This window comes from Grammomys surdaster, unplaced genomic scaffold, assembly GCF_004785775.1.
Source record: "Grammomys surdaster isolate TR1022 unplaced genomic scaffold, NIH_TR_1.0 185, whole genome shotgun sequence".
Taxonomy (NCBI): Eukaryota; Metazoa; Chordata; class Mammalia; order Rodentia; family Muridae; genus Grammomys; species Grammomys surdaster.
This window is the reverse complement of record NW_021604630.1, coordinates 14737984-14761037: the sequence shown is the minus strand read 5'-3', so window position 1 is coordinate 14761037 and position 23054 is coordinate 14737984. Positions and strand designations below refer to the sequence as shown.

Below are 23054 nucleotides of genomic sequence, written 5' to 3'. Positions count from 1 at the left end.
TGTAGGAATGTTACAGTTGCTGGAAGAAGGAGTGCCACTTTTTTCAGTGATATACCCACTGATAATTGTCCTTGCTCCAGTACATAAGTTTCTACACAAACTCAGGGAAAAAAACTCAAACTAAGATTGTCACACAAGAAGACATGAACATAGGGGAGGGGCTTGCTAAGAAGGCTTACTAAGTGTAAGGAGGAGAATGGGAACTGGAAATAAGTAAAATCCACCATGTAAACCTATAGAATTGTCAAAGCAATGCTTAAAAATGTGTTGAACTGTATCTTCCAGAATTAGATTTTCTGCACATACACATGTACCCACTACCTCTGGACAGCAGTAGGAAAAGAGGAAAAAAAAGTCTTATGAAGGAAGTCAGGCACCCTTTCACCTAGGCCTCCTGTAACACTTCTATCCCCCGATGATCAAGTAAAAAGCTACCATCTATGAAAAAGTTCCCCTCCTCCAATTAAATGCTTAATCTAACAGCATCAGCCCAGGCTCTCAGACTCTGACCAAAAAAAAAGAAAAAAACAAACTTCTACTGCTTCAAAGCTACACCGCTTACACTGTGTAAGGGACCCCAGTCTACTAGGATCCTACCATGTATATGTAGAAAGGGAGATATCTGAGCAGCCCTGGAGCCAGTGCCTCCTTTCTAAGGCTAATACAGCTCTTCAGCTTCCATCCCTTCATCCTACCCTTTCGTCATCTGAGAGGATCCATTTTTTTCATTTCTTCTCTACCTACTCTGCTAAATTCTCCTCCACTCACAGCAGAACTGCCCCATAGGTTGCTGTCTCTTCCTTGCAGCCTACTTTTTCTCTAACTCTATGCATCCTCATTTTACAATAAAATTATTCTTGCTAAATCCAAAGGACTTAAAAACAAAAAAACAAAAACAAAAAACAAAACTATCTAGCCATTACTCTTTACTGGTGATCTCTCCTGAAAATACTTATTCTCTTTTGTGACATCCAAACTCAGGCAAGGTTCTTCCTAGCTCTCTAGCAGCACAGTCTTTGGGTCTTCCACATGGTTACTACTGGTACACTACCATAACAGTAGCATGTTGCAGGATTTGTTATTAAGTCTTCAACAACCATGAATGCAATAATCACTTATGCTGTTGCTTTCTAACGTCAGCTTTCATCAACACAAGCTTCACTGCAAACACTCCAACTCTGACGTTCACAAAAGTACTTCATAAAAAACTACTTCAGTAAACAGAACTGTCCTTAATCAAAAGCTTTAACTGTCTTCAAAATATAAATTTAATCTACAAGATACAAAACCATTCCATTTTTCTTACTTATTTTTAGGATAGGGCCATACACTTTAACATAGCCTACGGGTCCCCTAGGACTCGACCCAGGCCTCCATTCTCATCTCACCCAAGTGCTTATTAGTCTAATGAATTGCTTCAAGTTCTTTAAACATGCTATGCTTTGTCAGATTTATTCACACACACACATACACACACACACACACTCACACTTGCCTTTCCTGGCATACTCTTCCTGTTCACCAGCTTATCTCCCCAGGATCTGTTGTTTTCAGCTTACACCTAATTCTTAGTTTGCTAGTCTATTGCTGAGAGAAACACTGACCAAAGCAATTTGGGAAAGAAGGAGTTCATTTATTTACCTTACAGTTTACAGTCCCTTATGAAACAAAGTCAAGGCAGGAATCTAGAACCAGGAACTAAAGCAGAGAGCACAAAGGAATGTGGGGCTGCAGCTCACGTGTGCGCATGGGTCCAGTTGGGCTGAGTTGTGGGTCCTGCGCATCTGCCACCCCAGGCGGCTAGAACCACGGCTCAGGGGATGGAAGCGCAGGAATTCGACTAAGTTCACTACACGCAGTGCCAGGCGGAAGCCAGGGTATGGGAAGCCACAGAGCTCCACTCCAGGCATGGAGATCTCAGTCTAAGGTCCCGCCTGGGCTGGAGCTCTTGGGTTGAGGGTCCCTGGGCCAAGGCAGCTGGCTGTAGACTGGCTGGTCTCAGCCCTTGGGCTCCCAGGTGCAGCTGAGAGGTTGCAGAAGGACTGAGGGAGGGGGGACATACAGGAAGCTCCAGCAGCACCCCGCAGGGTAGAACTCTTGGTCACGGAAACTGGCTTGGCTAGGTCATGGCTGACTTGGCTAGCTCTGCTTGGGTTGGTGGCCTCTCCGTGGCTGGAATGTAGAGAAGTCCTTGGCAGGAGATTAGACTGCGGATCGGTAGTTGAAGACCTTCTCCATGGTGCCCCATGACGGGGCTCCAAAGAAGAAGTCCATGATCTTAAAACGTCTATTGTCATGGCAGACCGTGGATGACGCTGTACCCCATGTTCTCAGGGAAGGCCTAAGGTTAAATACCTTTTGCAAGTAGGAGGAGGGTCTGGGAAGGAATGCTTAATTGGCTACACCCTCTGGCCTTTAGGTATCTCATTAATATGGAGCTCTCTTGAGGCTTCTGGGGCCTGTAGTCACACCTTCTACCTGTGCTACATGACTGAAGGCCACAAACCTTTCTTTGGGAGGGGTTATAGAGGGCTATCCTAAGTGAAAGGAACCAGGGTCCAGAAGCAAGGCTGAACACCTATAGTCCCTTTAGGGTCTTGGGGGTTTGAGGCCTGCGCTGGACCAGATACCCAGCTGCATCTCACAGCCCACCACCCCACAAAGGAATGCTGCTTTACTACCTTGTGTCCTCTGGCTGTTCAGTTATCTTTCCTATACCACCCTAGTCCATAGGTTCAAAGTGGCTCCACCCACTGTAAACTAAGCTCCCTTCTACATCAATTAGCAACCAAGAAACTATCCCAGGTAAGCACACAGAACAACCTGAGGAGGGCAATTCTTCAGTTAGAATTCTCTCTCTCTGTGCATGTCATTTGTGTCAAGTTATAAAAAACAATGGCCTTCTACAGACTATCCTAATCCTCAGTTTCGCCTATGCACAACACACATTCTATCTTTACTGCATAAAATTTCCATTAGATTATAAACTGTAGAATACACCAGAAGCAATATTTGTCTTAGCCATTACCCTAGCTTCAAATCCTGCACAATGCCTACTAGTAATATTCACCAAAGACAGAACACATTTTTGAATGGCAGATGGCAAATGTGGTATTTGGAAAAATGATGCTCATATTTATTTTTGTTACTTAAGCAGTATTATTTCCACTAAACCATCAAAAATTTCAAGAAAGAGACCATACAGGAAGACCAAGAGTCTCAATTAACCCAGATGCCCAGGGAGCTCCCAGAGACTGAGCCACGAACCAGAAGCACACTCATGTCCAAGGCCCTGGCACATATATAGCAGAGGTCTGTCTATTCTCTGTGGGAGAAGATATACTTAATCCTCAAGAGACTTGAGACCCCAGGAAAGGGAGAGAGCTGGTGCAGGGAAGCACCCTCTCAGAGGCAAGGGGAGGAGGAATGGGATGAGGAACTGTGGGAGGGGGATTGGAGATGGGGGGCAATGACTGAAATGTAAATAAATAAAATAATTTTTTAAAAAATTTTTTTAAAAAAAAAGAGCCAGGTGTAGTGGTAAAAGTGTCATCCTAGTGCTGGAAGGCAGGAACAGATGGGTCTCTACAGTTCCCTTGCCTGTCAGTCTAAATCTAATCAGGGAGCTCTAGGCCAAGGAAAGAGCCTGCAAAAGAAAGGTCTTTCTCCCAAAGAAAGGTGGGAGGTAGGTAAAGAAAGATAGCAGAGGTTGACCTCTGGCTTCCACATGTACTAGGAAACAAACTAGGAAACAAACCTGTGAATGTGCATGCACACACACACACACACACACACACACACACACAGAGAGAGAGAGAGAGAGAGAGAGAGAGAGAGAGAGAGAGAGAGCGCAAGCGCAGCAGGCAGACAGATAGAAGACAGTAGAAGACAGTGTCCTACACACCAGTGGCACTGGAAAAATAGGTCCTAACTTTTAGCTTCGGCAAAGGCACCGGGAGCCTTTACTCACTTTACTCAGTGTTAGATAGTATAAGACAAACAACTTGGGCAAAAAAGATGATCCCTGCCCTCTCTGATGCTTAATATTGTCTGATTGATAGAATCTAGAATCTCTAGGAGAGACACCTCTGAGTGTGTCCATAAGGGGGTTTTCTGGAGTAAGTTTACTGAGGTAGGAAGATCCGTCTGAATGGTTAGCAGCACATATTCCATGGGCTGGAACAATGTCAGGGGCAGATCTGCTTATACACTAAAGGCCTAAAATCAGCCATAGGCCTAAAATCAGCAATAGGTCTGACATACATGTCTGCTAACACAAAGTCTTTTGTCTCTGTGGAAAGACACTGAAACAGATTGCTAAAACCTATTGTAAACAAGCAGCTTTAGTGGAAAATTGCCAGGCTAAATACACAGACCTTGTAGATAGGTAACCTTGGTGGATAGTACCAACTTAGATAAGGACAAGTGAATCATAGATGGAGTCATGGTGATCTGTCCCCTGAACCTTCACCCAGCTGACACTCTGTTCTGGAAGGTATCTGTACTCCCCCTGAACACCTACGCTCCTGTGTCATCCCCTTCCCCACATCCTGCCTTTTTGTGTATATAGCCCCTGTGTAAAAAAAGTAAAATTGGAGATTTGATCAGACTATAGACATATCACCTTCTTTGTGTCGGCCTGTCCCCCACTTTCTCTTTCAGGTGATCTCCCCGGGCCCCTGTTTAATGCCCTGCTGGACAGGACAGAACAACAAATACATACTTACATGTATGCATGCATGCATACCAGCAGCACTTATCACTTTACCTCCTGACTTGAGATGTAATGTGACTAGTGACTAGCTTCCTCACACCTCCACTGTGAAGGACCACCCTCAAACTGGGGGCCAAAATTAACACCTTCTGCTTCCTGAAATTGCTCTGGTAATATATTTTATCAAAGAAATTTGACACACTCTCATATTTTGTGACCCACACAGGGTATAAAGTTTGAATGTTACTTGTAACTGAGATTTTCCTTGGCTTAATTTGACTTGTTTAAACAATTTAATAATCAGGTACAAATATCCTAGATTTAGAGACTGTATTCTCTACATAACCAAATCAGTCTGCTCTACAGCTGCTGCATTTTTTTTATCATTTGAGTATGAGAAAAACAAGACCCCCACAAATAGAAGAATGAAACCAGCACAACACCTGTCACTCAGCTTAGAAAAATCAATACAATAGATTCAACTAGGCTTAACTGCATGGCCTGACAATATAAAACTACCACAAAAAGAAAAATAACATCCAAATGTACTCATTGTAAACATTTCTGGCATTGAATGACTAGAAGTATTTTTTAGAAAAGTTCCCCAAAGCACAGAAAAAAGCAAACCTAGACAAACAATCTTCCCAGCAAAAGAAACAATCATCAGAGTATAACATCCAAGTATATATGAAACCTGAGAACCACAACAGCACAACAACAACAACTTGATTTTAAAATGGGCCATAAAATGAAACAGACATTGATCAAAACACATGCAAGTTGCCAGTACATGTATGAAAATTTAAACTTCACTTTTGAAAGAAATCAAGTCAAAATACACTGAGCTACTACTTTTCTGTAGTAAAAATGGCTACAATCAGGAGATTAGCAGTGCTAGAGAGAATATGGACAAAGTGAATCCTTCTATACTGTCAATGGAAAGGGTAAACCAGTACACACATTGCAGAAAAACAGTGTCAAGCTTCCTCAATAAACTAAAAATAGTAAAGAAAACCTAAGGCTATCAATCATAACCACAGGAAAGGGAATCACTATGTCATAAAATTGCACACAAAGAATTATCTGTACTAGTCAAAACAAACAAATAGAAATGACCTAAGTATCTTATATACCAACTACTGGATAAAGAAAATGTGGCATATCTATATAAAAACATATTTTTCAACCATAAAAAGAATGAAACACAAACAGAAAGCCAGGTCCTTTAAGTAGCAAGGTGACTTCACCGAAGCGCAGAGAGCAGGAGGGAGGGTGGGCTGTGGAAAGCAGATAAGAAAGAGCATTGGGAAAGCTGATCAGTGGGTGTTAACTCTAGCTAGTAAGAAGTTCTGCTGTGCTGTCATACAGGAGGGTGACTAGAGATAACAGTAATATGCTCATCATACATTAACAATGTTAACCTGCTAAGCCTATCACAAACATTATTTAGCCCATATTAAACATCACTGGGAGCTCCTATAATGTATACAATGTCTGTAGGTTATTCATTAAAAAACAAAAAGTCACACTTCAAAGGGTAGTCCCTTAAAATATCAGCTATGAACAGAGAAGCAAAAGCATAGACATAACAAGGATATTAGGTGGTAAAGGGGTGGAGAGACCCTAAGACACAATCACTGAGCAAAGAAATTTAGAAACATATACCCTGATGTCAGTAGCTCTGATTTCTAGTCACACTCTGTTATTTAGTCTAAATTATGATATTCCCACTCTAAGATTACAGTTATTATGATTTCTGCTTTCTCTAACATCAAAGTATATGACTCATATGGCTGGCAATGTGAAGGTACACTAAATTATAGAGCCATTAGTAAAGTATTAGACTTTAATTTAGTCATGCTTCCTCCCCCTGAGGATTCCAAAAGAGAAAATATACAGGAAATAATAGCAAAACATAACTTAATCACAACCAGTTTTATGAGTACAAAAACAGCCATTAATTCTCTTGGAGACTCCAATTTTTAACAAAAGGTGGGTTATTCAACAATCACTCCTCTAGGCCAAGAATGTGTAACACTAGCTACAGTCAAGGGCCTGAGATACCAGATTATTTCACCATAGTAGGCCCAGAAATGCCAACACTAATGAGCTGTCGAGGGCTGAGTAAGTTCTTAGAGCTCCCTACAACCTATAACACTCACAGGCTGAAGGGTCTCAGTATCCTGGGCCTTCCTAAGAGCTACACCACCACGGATTTCCATTTGCTAATATTAGCAGATGTCTGTAGCTGCTCACTGCTATCAAACACCAAAATACAAAACTGTATTCCAGGCAAGCACTGGAAGAACATTCCCTCACCAACCCAGTATTTCTATATCCAAAGAGCAAGCAACAGACCCCAGGCAGGATGAAAACACACGTCTTCTGCCATCACCTCTGCAACAGGGCAAGCTGGTTTGAGCTATTCAAGATAAGGCCTGTTGCTTTCAATCAGCCTTCAACATGCCATGGGATAACAGCCAAAGTAAAGCACACATCCTGTCATGTGGGTGGGCAGCAGCATGTTAATTACTAGAAAGTTTTGAAATTTGTACTATAGTTATAGTTTTCTCCCACTTCAGTTCTTAGCTTAAAATATACTATTTACCAACATTTGGTAAAATAGTAAAATCTCACACAGAATTTCCATGTAAATTCTCTTAACACATTAATGGCATAGACACATATTTTTTAAAATGGAAATGCTTCACTTAAGACCAGCAAAATATTGGTCATCTCTCAAAAAATCTCTATAAGCTATTCAGGCTTTCAAGAGGCATGTTTGCTATCACCTACATATTATAGCCTATTTAATGAGGCATATTTTGAGCAGGTGGAATAAATTATTGTTACCTTCTGATGTGTATAAGACTAAGTCATCTGGAAATCACTTTAGAGCATCTTTTTGACATAATTGGGAAGAGGTCGTTAAAAGTTAAAAACAATTCTAAATGAAGGTGATTAACTGATAAATGGTAATGATGTCAGAAAACAAGAAACTGCGTTTATAAAGCCAACCAGAAAAATGAACTAGCTATACAAATGAATACTAATAGGAACCCAACATTTCCCATAAAGTCATATCACCTAGTATGAAAAGGTTCTATTGTGTATGTAGCTTCAGACACATAATTAAATATAATTAAAGGAAGCAACTATAAAAATCTTCAATCTTCCTTACTACTTAGTTACTGCATTGAGTATATTCTTAAGCAGAAAACATAACAAAACTCATTTTAATGAAGTAAATGTCACTTTATGAAGAAATGTATAAAAACACATGCAGAATACACATAGGTGAACACAAGCTCACAATAATCTATGGACTAACTCTTGTGTGATGGAAAAGCCCTTCTAGGAAACTTCAACCACCTAAGATTTCAGTGTTTTATGATATGATAATTCATTGCAGTGGCCATACAATATATTGTTGTAGTTTATTTAAGAACAATTAAGTTACATGTCAGAACTTATGATAGTAACTTTCCTTTATTGTGGTATTATATAGTAGTATCTGGTAGTTACTGATCATTTGCTAGTATGTATTAGGCACTGTTATAGACATTTTATACAGTCTTAACTCTCAATATCCTAAGATCCAGTAAGTTCTTCGTGTCTGGATTTGAAAATAAGCACACAAAACTTAAGTGTTTGCCAGGTGTCCACTCAGAGATCCAGTTGTAACTGGACCATATATGACTCAAAAATCCATAATGGTAATTGTTGCTGTCATAATCACTATATTAAAAGCAAACACTGCCCATTTTCTCAGTTTAGCTTAGATTACAACATGGTTTCTGCCTTAAAAAGGAAACATATTCATGCCAAGGCTGCCACTCTGATACATATGTCAGTAACATCTATTTTAAATTATGTTCCAACTGTTATGCTTTCTGATTCAGTGCTGTAGAATCTTATACTGGGAATGAAATTCTTAAGTCAGAGAGGGAAAAAAACAGCATTTACTAGAAACAATGTTTCTAGTTTTTCATAATTTCCAAAACAGTATTTTTTCTTCAAGAATTAAAAGAGAAAACCATTACTTATGTGTGCTCTGTAATATCACTTATTAGTATTTGGTTCTCTTTTTTTATGACAAAAGTAATTTTGGAAGACATTCCTTTTCAATCTCACATGTTTCCCCAATCTTTACACTTACGTGTGTGTGTGTGCGTGTGTGTGTGTGGTGTGTACATATGTGCACATGCACACATGTATGTTCATGTGTGCATGTGCAAAAGGCCTATGCCTTGAGGTCACAGGACAGTTATAGAAGCTGATATTCTCCACCATGATAGTTCTGGAAATGGAATTCAAGTCCTCAGCTCTGTTGGCAAACGCCTCCACCTGCTGAACCATCTCAATGGCTCCTGATCTTTTCCTTTTACAAAATATCTTGTCTAACCAATGTTATAAGGATTTTAAAGGAAAGCAAGTATGTAGTTTATTTAGGTTTAATTGTTAAATTATAGCAAGTTTCCCAACAGTTTACATATTGAAATAGTCTCATGAATAGAGATGCTAAGAATCAATGAACCTGTAAACTTTCTAATATTTTCCCCTACAACTTATAAAGTGGCTCTGGTGACATTCTTGGGTGCAAAAAAGTCACAAACGCCATGAAGTTTGTCATCAATTACTATTGCCCTCTGCTTTGTATATCACAGCCCTCCCCTCCCCCTCCTCCTCTTCCTCCTCCTAATAATGATAATAAAGGAATAATAATAATAATGGAAGCTATCTGCTGCAAACCTACTACCTTTCTCTTGAACTGAATTTAAAACCCTGAAAATACGTACAAGACACAAAGTGCTAGAAAAACCTATCTAGTTTGTGTTGGATTTCAAGTCAGGAGTGGTGCTTCTGCAACCTCTTACCAAAATACCAAGAATTTTGTACAAAGAGGAGGAGGAGGAGGAGGAGGAGGAGGAGGAGGAGGAGGAGGAGGAGAAGTAGGAGGAGGAGGAGGAAGAGGAAGAGGAGGAGGAGGAGGAGGGAGAAGAGGAGAAGGAGGAGGAGGGAGAAGAGGAGGAGGAGGGAGAGGAGGAGGAGGAAGGAGAGGAGGAGGGAGAGGAGGAGGAGGAAGGAGAGGAGGAGGGAGAGGAGGAGGAAGAGGAGGAGAGGGAGAGGAGGAGAGGAGGAGGAAGAGGAGGAGGAGGAGGAAGAGGAGGAGGAAGAGAAAAATCTCAAGATGGGGGAGGGGGCCACGAAAGGCAATTCTTCATACTGAAGTAGTTTCAAGCAAAGCTGATGAGAGAGCTCTGGAGAAGGCTCAGCTGTTAGAGAGCACTAGCTTCTCTTCCAGATGGCCTGGTTTCAATTCCCAGCACCCACATGGTGGCTCACAACCTGCTGTGACTCTAGTTCCGGGGGATCTGATGCCTCATAGTACACCTAACCAAGTGGTTCACAGACAAAACACACATATAACATTTAATCTCATTTTAATTAATGAGGAAAAAATAACTATTTATGTGTGAATGTTCTCTCACTCACTCTCTACACTACAAATGAAATTCTGGTAATAAACTGAGCCAGATTCATATTATGAGCCTTGTAATTTTAATAGTAAAAGCCATCTTCAACCATATAAACAAAGTACTCTCACCAAACTAGTCTACAATTAAAAATCGTACAATTCCAAAATAAATGCTTTTGTGAAGCGATCAGACAGACCAGATTTATTAATTCTGCAAAACTGAGCTCGAATTATTCTACACCTCGGATTCATCAAATCTCAGCCTCAGAACTAGAGATAGGTTGAAATTGAAATCAGGTGACCCAAACTTCGCAAATAAATACGTGTGAAAAATAAAAATGCGATTGCCCTCTCGATTACACACTGAGTTGAACACAGAGATAAGCATTCAGTTAGTTCTACAAGGGTACTATTAAGAATACAGAATTAATAACACATTCAATGTGACGTCTTAATATAAAGGAGGGCAGAATAAAAGTTAAATAGTTCCTCTGTGCTGTCAAGTACTTCCCTTAGGGAATTTTCACAACCAGCATGCCCTTTAGAAACACCAGCATCCAAAGTCCGGCCTACACTTGAAGCACGTTGCACAGCCATGGTCTTTTAAGCATAGGCTTGCAGAGTTCAGCTCACACTTCCAGGCTGTAGTAGGGTCACCCTCAGCATTCAGTCTGTGGCGCCCAAGGGACACGCCCAACCCGCTCCCGCCCACATAGCTCCCGCCCCCGGGCGCCAGCTCCCACATCCCCGCTGCCTAGCAACGCGGCGGGGCTTCCTAGCAACGCGGCAAGCTCCAGCCCTCCCCCGCCCTGAGGCGACCGCCCGCGGGATCCAGCCTACCTCCTTTTTCTTCTGTCCGCCCCCGAGCTGAATGCAGAGCAACAGCAGCAAGAGGAGGAAGGGAAAGCTACCGGTAGGCAGGTAGCGCAACCGGCGGCCCGCCTGTCTCCGGCGTGAAGGAGCGGCCCTGGCACTCATGGCCGCAGGGCTGTGCCTCCTCCACGCGCGGTAGCCGTGCGCGCCCAGCTCCTACCGTGCCCGCGCCCGCCAGGCCAGTCGCCAGCAGCCTCTCTTGGCCAAGGCCTCGAGGTGGCAGCGGCTTCTCCAGGGAGCTGGGTGGAGGCTAAGGGCGCGGAGGAGGAGACTGACAGAGCATCCGGTTCACCAGGAGAGGGACCGGGAATGGCGCGGGATGGAGCAGGAAGTGGGCGTGGCGAGAAGGAGGCTCAGTGCGCGCGCGTCTCAGCTGCTTTGGGGGCTTCCTGTGTGTCAGCATCAAAGAAGTAACCCCTTGCTTTCACGTCTGACCGACGCTGGGCTGCTCTCTAAACACAGCGGTGCAGGAGTATGTAAATGAGCTGGTTAGTCCAACCTGCCACCTGGATCAGGAGGCCATCCCGCTGCCTTCTTTGCACCAGAAGGCTCCAATCAAGAAGTAGCTAAGGACTCCTATGTGCCTCTTCTTGAGCCCCCTACAACTTACAACATTTGACACACAACTAAGTCGCCTGGATGCACATAAGTGTTCTACACTTTTGCCGGGGTTTCTTCCACCTTCCATCAGGGCCCTTCATTCACTGTTCATAGAGTTATCAGCATTGTTCTAAAGAGTCTCAACATTTTTCTTTTCAAAAATGAATAGAGCATAATTAATGCATCTAGTACATCCATTGCTTTCCTCTACCTCAAGATTTTTTCTCTTGTACAATGAACACCTTTGATAGTCGGATGAAACCTAAAGACATCATTTAAAGTACTCATAACTGCATAAGATAGAGATGTATCAAGGAATCGGTTATAAAGTAAATATTATTAACATTGAAATAATTCACTTTTGCTGGCCAACAAATACTTGTAGTGCGGAGATATTTATTAGACAATGTTGTAGATAAGAGAAACAACAGGTTAACACTAGGCATACCGAAAGGTCACAAAACTCAGCTAACAATTCACATGAGATTTAAATAGTGGTCACAATGGCATCTGACAACAGTTTTAATTTAGTGATCTTTGACGTAGTGATCATAGCATTCCATGTTACCTGTAGCAAATGGGCTGTGATATGCCAAAGTCAGTTTCCATAGGTAAGTAATAAATACTGCTGATTCTGCACAGTATAGCTTATTCCTGCTTTGTAATTGGATGAAAATACAGTTTTGTTAAAAGGTCCATTTAAATGGGGTAATTCCTTTTACTACATGGTTCCGAGATGCTCCAAAATCTCAAGGACCCTGTACTGGCTGGTTTGGTGTGTCAACTTGACACAAGCTGGAGTTATCACAGGGAAAGGAGCCTTCCTTGAGGAAACGGCTCCATGAGATCCAGCTGTAAGGTATTTTCTCAATTAGTGATTAAGGGGGAAGGGCCCATTGTGGGTAGTGCCATCCCTTGGCTGGTAATCTCGGGTGCTATAAGAAAGCAAGCTGAACCGGGCAGTGGTGGCGCACATCTTTAATCCCAGCACTTGGGAGGCAGAGGCAGACAGATTTCTGAGTTCGAGGCCAGCCTGGTCTACAGAGTGAGTTCCAGGACAGCCAGGACTATACAGAGAAACCCTGTCTCGAAAAAACAAAAAAAAACCAAAAAAACAAAAAAACAAAAAAAAAAAGAGCAAGCTGAGCCAGCCAGGGGAAGCAAGGCAGTAAGTAACACTCCTTCCACTCCTCCATGGCCACTGCATCAGCTCCTGCTTCCTGACCTGCTTGAGTTCCAGTCCTGACTTCCTTTGGTGATGAACAGCAATGTGGAAGTGTAAGCTGAATAAACCCTTTCCTCCTAAACTTGCTTCTCGGTCATGATGTTTTGTGCAGGAATAGAAACCCTGACTAAGACAGACTCCACACAAAAAATGTTTGTTCCACAACCACAGTAAGGATGTTTTAGTAAATACTTCATAGATACATTAACACTCAATACTTCTGTGGTACAGCCAGAGGGAGTGAAGCAGAAATTCAAACTTTAACAGTTCATCCCTATAACTGTGCACATACTACATCACCATTTTTACATTTTTATTTATTTTTATTTCATGTATATGAGTGTTTGACTGCATATGTGGGTCAATTGCATGCCTGGTGCCTTCAGAGGCCAACAGAAGGTATCTGAGCACTTAGAACTGGAGTTACAGATGATTGTAAGCCATCATGGGAATGCCAACAATTTAAATCTGGTCCTCTAGAAAAGTGGCCTGTGCTCTTCACCACTGATCCACCCCTTAGCCCATCACCCTTTAAAAAGGAATTCATAAAAAAAAATATCTCTTTTATGATTCCCAGGTCTTAAGTGTCCCAAAATTGTCTAAACATTCTGTTCATATTAATTAGTTCATGTCCTTTTCATTTTGGTTTTCAGACAGAGTCTCACTCTATAGCCCTGATTATAACCAAGGCTAGGTTAAATCATGATTCGCTTGCCATTATCTTCCAAATGCTGGAAATATAAACATATACTCATCCATCGAACCTGGACTGGGCATTCTTCCTAAAAGAATACCTAGACAGGATTAAGGTTGAGTATAAGTTATTCTTAATGCTAGCAGCACTCAGAATCAGAAGCAATTCAGAGAGCTCAACTCTACAAAGAGTTAAGTTGAAACCAAGTAAGGCTACTTCTTGATTGTCCATACCTACACATTTGGCTTCTGAAGTATCTGAAGTCTTTAATTAAGAGGACTGTGTTTATGTGGATATGGTCTGATAGAAGATCCTTGTTATGTAGCCTATCTACTAGTTGACTGCGGGGCTATTGCATGTGGCTCATGACAGAAGCCATCTAGGAAAGCCTATAGCAAGCAAGTGGGTTTTCTGGAAATGGCCCACTAATTTTCATGGCTGTGATGGGTTATCTCTGGGATGCAGGGTCCTCGGAGATTTCATCCAAGGATTATTTCTCACTGCAGATATGTTCTTCCTGCCCCGATTACATAGCATAATGATTCCTGAGCATCAGCCCACAGTATTGAGCAGATTTCCTGCAGAATCAATATGAAGGTATACTTTCAGGTAGTAATGCTGTGTAGACAAATTGATGATTTAATAATTCCTGATAAATGATTTTATAGAACTCCTAAACTGATACAAGTAATATCAAGCCCCCTATAGAATAAAAGTTGCAAATAGAGCACTGTAAACCTTCATGTGTCACAGACTGATTACACTAGGAAAAGGAAACAGGCTCAGAATAAATTTACAATCAAAGAAAACATTCCTTCTAGACTAGGAATGAGGCCACTATCTTGTAACAAAAGATCATAAGCTGGGAAAGGGCAATATATTGTAGGTGCAAGGACAGAAAATAAATGATAGGTTAGTCTATCTATACAAAAGTTCAATATACTATAGACACAAGGCATATGATTTGTCTTTTGACAAAACCATACTAATGTGACATAAGAAGTATTGCTTTAAACTTACAATGAACTTATGGAGCTAGTAACAGATAATGAATATTTAGTCAGGAACTAGTCTTAATAGAAAGACATGTAAACAATTCTGCTGTTAACTCCTTAAGCCTTGGCAAATTATGACATGAACTATTGCCCTTAAAGTTCCTATGAATTTATTAAATGTAAAAATGCTTTTAAAAACGTGATCAACTATCATGAGATGGTATAAAAATTAATAACTACAGTAAAGTGTGGTGTAGCTCTTTCTTCAGCCTCATCTGGTATGCATGTTGTCTGTGTTCCTAATATTCTTTCTCTCTTTTCTTTTCTTTTCACTCTGGCTCACAAAGAGTTAACAAACTCTTATCCTCCAGTCTGGACAGCTAGGGGTCCCCCAAGTCAAAAAGAAAAGAACCCCCAAGTAAATAAAAGTTTCTTTCCTCCTACTGCTGTCAGCAAAAGTAATTGCCAGAAAAAAGCTGACAACCTTTGACTCGGGATAGCAAGAAAGAATTAAATTGCCAGAAGCCAGCAGCTTTTAGCCTCTGAATAGCAAGAAAGAGTAAATTACCAGAAGTCATCAGCTTTGAGCCCTCATCACCAACATCACACACATTTGATGCCTGTCTCAGTTTACCCTGTACTGTCAAAGCTGGCTTTGGACATGATCATATACAAAATGAGGTGATTTGAATAAGACAGGCTCTTATATTTAAATACCAGGAAATGACACTATTTTAAAGGATTAGAAGGATTGGAATGTGTGGCCCTGGCTTTGGGGTTTTAATAGCCCATTCTAGGCCCAATTATCTCCTTTGTATTAGAATGTACGCTCTCAGTACTACTCTAGCATATACCCACATGCCACCATGTTGCCTGACATGATAATAATGGACTAACCCTCTGAAACTATAAGCAAGACTCCAGTTATAAGTGAAATGCTTTCACTTATTAGTGTTGCCTTGGAGATGATGTCTCTTCAAAGCACTAGAACAATGACTAAGACAGAAGTGATATTTGGTGTAAGGAATGTGCTGTCACCAGATTTCCTTACCTCCTTTTGCTTTTATTCCTCTCAAAGAATATCTCCCCACTTTCACCTTGAGGCATTAGAAAAAAAAGCTCAACTTTTGTCCATTTGGAGACAATAGGAAATGTGTTAGTGACAATAAATCATCATCCACAATCTACATATACTCTATAGGCTCAAAGTCCATTATCCTGTCCTTTATCTCCCATATGGCTCTCCATGTTCATGCAGAAATTACAGTCACCATCACAATTACAAATGCGTAGGGCCTCAGAGTATTTCCCTGTATTCTCATGATCCATCTGCAACCCACAGTTTCTGGGTGTTTCATTTCGTTTTGTTTTTCTACATCTATGGTGTTGCAAGCCTGTTTTCCTTCTATTACTCATAAGAGAAGCATTAAGCAACCCTACAAAGATTGCTCCTATCCTGTGAAAACTCTATTATCCTCCTCGTCTAGCATGAGCCCAGGCTCCTAGTCCTGCCTCCTTACATTTTACAGAAGTCTCTATAAGACAGAAACTTGTGTAAAGTGCCATCATCACTAGAAAAAGCATAGCATTCCGTATCTTCAAGAATACATTTCCTTGTCCGTGGTGACCTTTCTGAACTCATTTTCTACTTCCTCTTCTAATTTCTCACTGCTTACTACTTAGCTGTTTTGTTTCTCTTAAATATGTCATTTACACTCTGTCTCTTGGCTCTGCACTGATGATCTCATTGGTGTAAACATTTTCACCTAAATAAAGTTTCACATCTGTGCTGGCTAGTTTATACTAACCTAACACAAGGCAGCCATATCTCATCATGTGAAGGATCCAGGCAGCACTCTGCGTCCAGAACAGCCAAGATAGAATAAAGGATTTAGTAAGTAATAACTCAGGATGATTGGAGGGAGGTGGGTTAGTCATGTGTAGATTATGAAGCTGGTAAAGGCATATCAAAATATAAAGGTTGTGTATGTATGTCTTTCATTAAGGAACACAGAACATTGGGGCAACTAGCAAGGAACACACCACTGCCAGGATTATTTAATTATTTCAGCCCAACAAACTGAGTATCCAGTAAGCATGACTGTTACATGGCTTTGTCCTCAGCTTCTGATCCCAAGTTCTTGTTAAATTCCAGTCCTGATTTCTCTCAGCAATGGAGTGTGACCCCTGTGTTGGAAGCTGAGACAAATCTCTTCTCCCGGGAGATTTTTATGAAGTTTCATCACAGCCATAGAAAGCTTCACCTATCCATTTATTTATGCCAAAGTTCAGAGATCTCCTAAAATGTTGCCTCCATTTAAAAAAAAAATCTATAAAAACCCAAAGCTCCTTAGTCTTTACATATACCTTAAATTCTTATGGTATTACATTATTAGTGCTACCACTGTATACCGTTATTTCTACTGTTCTCATTAGTCAGCAGGTGGCACATACGGTCCTCACTGTCTAGTGTAGGTCCTGCTTTGTTCCTGCCATTGTCAAAGATCTTCTAAGTAGCCACTATAATGCTGAATTGTCTCATGCAAATTCCACTAATCACAGAGTAACTATATATTATACTCAGTAACTATATATTATCCTCAAGTGTCTGACCTGATGCGGTACCATTTTTGATTGAGAAGACAACATGAGATATCTAGTGGTCCATGAGTTAGTTTTTTTTGAAATCTTGTTCCTGTCAAAGTTTGACAAATGGTAACTGATATTAATCAGACAGACAAAATGACCTGGTATTGCTTAGAAGAAACTGAATAAGTCATTTCTCATAGACTAAAGGAGAAGTTCGTATGCAGATTTGAAATGGTGGAAGTAGATTACATTGATCTAAAGAACTTGAATGTCTAATGATATTTTCAGAACTCAGTCTTCCTTGACACTGAATCAAAGATGAATTTTTAATATCTGTATCAATTTTCTCCTTATATATGGTTCCTTAATACAGACATGATAATAAAGTAGTCCAAAGACATACGTACTTCAAGGACCAGATAACAGGTTCACAATAGAGCAATCTAAATCTGATCAGTTGACCACAAAGCCGATGTAAAATACATGCCTAAGAAAATGAATAATAACCAAAGAAACTTGTCTAAATATCACAATCAAATGTTAACCAAAGTTCTGACCAGAGTGAAACCTAGCTCCCATCCATGACTTATTTGTACACTTGAACATGTAGAAATTACCAGATCTTTCCAATGCATACATCATTTTTAAGTCTAGTTTCTTGATTAAAAACAGCAAGTGTGTGATTAGACTATCATTTAGGCCATCAACTGAACTCTGCCAGGAACACACCTGAAATAAGGCCAATTTGAGCATACTGGTTTCTTACTATAAAGTAGTAACATAGAAGAACTGTGCAGTTGTAGAGAAACAATGTCAGAAGAGCTCATTCTATGGTCCAGTCTTTATCTGGACCTGTTCAGAAGAATTCAACAGAGTGTGTTTCCCCAGATGAAAAGATGTTAAAATGGAAGATTCCATGGAGTGCCTTAATGACTTTGGTCTAGAAGGTGGGAAGAAAGAACAGAGTTAAAGGCAAAATGATCAAAAGGGGTGCATATATTGTATCAGCTCCAAGAGGTGGATGCTGAGTCAATTTTGATCTTTGAATAGGATTCTTGCTTTGTATATGTCTGGAGAAGATATAGAAGGATATGTATTTTTCTTCTTTCTCCATCATAGTCATAAAGTCATAAACAGCCAGCTTTGGCATCCACGTGTGGGTAAACTGAGGCAAGCAGCTGTTGGGAGTCAGTTCTGAGAGCCACTGATGCAGGTGGATCCAGATACCTACAGGAGCTGCTGCCAATGGCAGCCGGCAGTTAGAGAAGCAGTTACTCAACAGACTTTTCTCTGAGGGGACAAAGCTTAATTTACTGGGGCTGGGACTTCCTGTGGCCAATGGAAAAGCTATGAATTTTTTTAACTCTTTGAGGCCATCAAGAAAGAGAAGAAAAAAAAAGAATGTACGTACATACACACACACACAGAGTGGATGAAACAAAAGGTAGAGTCCAATAACTTCATACAAAAAATACATACATAAATGCATACATGCAGAATTATAGATATACATATACACATTCCCACATAGAGTGGTTAGAGCAAACCTCCAGCATGCAGGCTTCCAGCATTTCATACATAAACATACATAGATACATGTATAGACACAATTGGTGGATGTAGCAAGCTCCAATGCACCTCAGGCAAGCTTTATGATGTATACATGCATATTCATAGTTGATAGGTGGAAGGAACAAAGTGTCAACCCCTACTCACACAAACCTTACACATATACAGACATATGGACACCTAGTTGATGGATAGAAGAAATGATGCTTCAACCCCCTAACACTTTATGTTTTCTTCGATAGCTTATATATCCCAGCAAAATCTTTCAAGCAGTATAAAATTACAGTGCAATTACATTTTAGTCTAGTAAATGATTATGAAAAAAAAACCTATGTTCTCCAGTACCTTTACAAGAAATAACATTAGTTAATACAGGTAAAGAAAAAAATTATTCCCCATAACCCACGTACATACGTAACTAAGCAACTTGTTATAGATTAACAAAGTGTAAGCAAGCAAGGTAGTTTTCTCAGTCAGTTTCCTTATTGGCAGGCAGCAATTTGCAGTTACAAAGAAAGGTATAATTATTTATCTTTAAAAGTAATCTTGTAAGATTCTTAAGAGAATCACAAATCTAAATTTTTATATGATGATCTACCTTAAATCCTCAGCATACATATCTACTCATCTGACTCTTAATAAATCATATCAGGAAGCTGCGGGCAAAATGGGTATAAAAAATTACACACCTCCTCCAGGGCCACACCTACTTTAACAAGGCTACACCTCCTAATGGTGCCATTCCCTGTGGGTCAAGAATTCAAACGCATGAGTCTACAGGGGCCAAATCTATTCAAACCATCACAGTTAGTGTCCCACTCCCTCCACTTGAGGTTTTGCCAGTAGATGACCACTAGAGAAACACTAGAAGAAACGTTCAACATCCTTCGTCAAAGGAAAAGACAAATCAAAACATTGCTGAGATTTCATCTTACACCTATCAGAATGGCTAAGATCAAAATTTCAAACAACAGCTCGTGCTGGCAAGGATGTGGAACAAGAGGAACACTCTTCCATTGCTGGTGAAAGTGCAAACGTGTACAACCCCTTTGGAAATCAATCTTGACAGTTTCTCAAAAAATTGGGAATAGATCTACCTCCAGACCCAGCTATACCACTTCTGGGCATCTCCCAAAAAGAAGCTCCACTATACCACAAGGACACATGCTCAACTATGATCACAGAAGCTTTATCCATAATAGCCAGGAACTGTAAACAATCTAGGTGTTCCTCAACCAAAGAACAGATGAAGAAAATATAGTACAATTACACAAATGAGGTATTAGCCATTAAAAGCAATGACATTGTAAAATTTGTGGAGAAATGGAGGAACTAGAAAAGATAACCCAGACTCAGAACGATAAACATGCTATGTACTCACTAATAAGTGGATATTAGTTGTAAAGTAAGAGACAATCATGCTATGGTACAGATTCAGATAGGTTAAGAAACAAGATGGACTGGAGAGGAGCTGGCACAAGGATCTCCCTAGGAAGAGGGACTAGAATAGATTTCAAGGATGGATTGGTTTTGGATTGAGGTGGGAACAGGAGAGATCAGGTAATGGTAGGGGCAGGAGAAAATACTGGGAGAAACAACATGATGGAATCTCAGAGTTATTTTAATTTGTATTTCCTTGGTGGTTAAAAATGTTGAACATTTAAGTGTTTTTTACCATTTGAGATTCCTCTGTTGAAAATTCTCTGTTTAACACAATAAATTTTATATAAATGTTTCTTGAAAGTATCCTAAAAGTGATTTTGTATATTATTGTATTTTATTCAGTTATTCATAAACTACATATTATTAATAAATGATATTTCAAAGTCCTATGACTATAATCAAAAGCAACTAAATTATTATCAATATTATTAAACCCAACCTAATGCTATATTGGATATAAAATTTAAATATTCTCTTTTATGTAATTTGGGGCATTTGCCAAGAGCATTTGTATATGATCTAAGTATCGCTTGATTTGTGCCTAGGGTTTAGCTCAAGGCTGTTATATATTTATATTGAAATTCATTGCTAAACATTCTAGTAAGGAATTTACCAAGTGAAATTATAACAGAAAGAGCATGCCCCTGTACAATTGGATTTCATCCTTTGTTTGTGTTTGGGATGTATTCAGAAACAACCACAATCATATGAGTTGGTAATGTTGGACATTTCATTATCTCAAACAAATAGCATGTCACTTATTTTTCAGCATGCCCCTATAACCAGAGAGGCATACACAATAAGCCCAAGAAATATAATGTCAAGGAACTCTGCATTATTTAGTAGCTTTGGGGAAGGAAGAGAACTCAACAGAAATAGGGAGGAAATTATTTTCTTAAATTCTGTTATATTACATACTCCAGAGTCAACATCCATAGTGTGGTTGCTTTTTGGCAAAATGCAACCAGAATTTTCCCAATCTCAGTAAGAAAATTCATTTTATCTTAATGAAATTAAATAGAGGAAAGGTGGGAACATGGATAAATGATTGAAGCTATTAAATTTAAACAATCTGTAGCATTATTTTTAAGAGAAAGGAATCCAAGCAGTTTACAGGAGTGTAGAGAGAGCATCTCTGAGATCCAGAAATAATTGAAGAAGGAATCCGCAGAGCCAAAGAACCATTGGAAAGGAAACTCTAAGGCCAGGTGAGCCACAGAGATAATTCTGTCATTCCTATTATGTCAAACAAATTGTCTTGGCTTGGATAGATGTGAGCTTGCTGCAGAATACTGAACAGTGGATTCTGATGTGTGTTTCTGTGAGTTTAAGAAATGCGAAAATTTGTTAGTGTGCAAATGGCCACCAACTTATTTTGTTTTCCTTTCAATTATCCTTTCTTTGGAATTATATGTAAATGTGCAAATAAAACTTTTTTAAAATTAATGAGTAAACTATATTACGGAATCCTTGATTCAATAACTTTCTTCTCAATTTATTTTCTACGCTCATTAAGTGAGCTAAAACTTGCATGCCAATAGTTTTATTTCACTGAATAAATGTTCATTTTCACCTTGTCATTTTCAAGGAAAGAAGTGATGGATAGTTAGGTTTTTAAACATCAGAAATGCTGAGTTGGGTATATGCTACTTCTTATATTAACAAAATTAAGTGTTTAATTGCAATTATAATCAGTCATTAAGTTTTATTGGTAGAATATTGTGACATAGTCATTTGATTTCCCGCGAAGTTCTTCATCTGTTTCACAGGCTAACTCATTATTAAGAAATATGTGAAAGGATATTTTTAGCTGATGAGATGAAGACTTCACAGGAAGCTCTAATTTTTAAAGTACATATTGATTTTATTCCAAAAGATTCATTTATATAAAAATTGTGATGTACGAGAGAGGCATACCCTTCTCCTCCCTTGACCCTCAATACCTAAGGCAGGCAGGAGATCTGTCCCCTGGGGTCATGAGAGCAGGAGCGCTTTCCCTGCCCCTCACCAGCTGCAGCACTCAGTGGGGCAGGCCCTGTACCTGGCGTGGGCAGCACAGAAAAGATGACACTAGTGGCAGGACTGCAGGCAAGCCGGCCCAAGGGCATGAGTATGGGAGGCCTGGCCAAACTACTTGTTTGCCATGCAGGGAAAGATTCCCTCCTATCCCCCCTCGTCACCTACTGCTCCTCACCTGCTGCAGTGCTCCAGAGAGTAAGCCCTGCATCTCGACTGGGCAGCACAATAAATCTAGACCTAGATGTGGGCTGGCCCCCAAAGGGTGTGAGTGCAAGAGAGTGGTCCTTGCCTCTTTTTTGCTGGGCACTGGTGGTACGGATGAGGGAGAGATGTCCTCCTCTCTCTTGTCCCTTGTCATCTATGGCAGGCAGGAGAGCTCGCCCGAGAATTAGGAAAGAGGAGAACTGGCTATGTCCCTGATCAGCTGCAACACTCAGGAGAGCAGAGCCTGCATCTCTCCTGAGCAGGAGGGAAGAGATGGCCCTGGTTGTGGGGGTTGCTGTTAACTGGACCCTGGGGAGGGGTGAAAGCAGGAGAACCAGCGGGCTGACTAGCTCAGACAACTGTCAGGCCCAGATCCAGGGCTTTGAATTGGCCCACCCCAACATCTGCAGCATCGATGAACTGCCGGAATGCATGAAGAGGCCAGTCCTACATTCCCAAACCTACAGGATCTACATGACACAGGGTAACAACAGAATATCTGAGAGGAGACAGTGAGGTTCCAGCTGTTATGGAGTAGTAGAAGCAAGAGGCTCTTACCAGACCACTGAGTCACTGCAATGAACATTTGCAAGTAAAGAAGTGATATATATATATATATATATATATATATATATATATATATATATATA

The 23054-nt window shown here is 40.3% G+C and overlaps 1 protein-coding gene across 1 annotated transcript in view; it reads right to left on the bottom strand.

Annotated features, from left to right (window-relative positions):
* Positions 1-11359, bottom strand: part of Tusc3 (tumor suppressor candidate 3) — a 157705-nt gene extending 146346 nt beyond the window's left edge. Inside the window, exon 1 of the mRNA XM_028768237.1 lies at positions 11034-11359. Within this exon, the coding sequence (XP_028624070.1) occupies positions 11034-11171 (138 nt within the window). The 5' untranslated portion in view covers positions 11172-11359. The remainder of the gene's footprint in view (positions 1-11033) is intronic.
* Positions 11360-23054: the final 11695 nt, after the last annotated feature.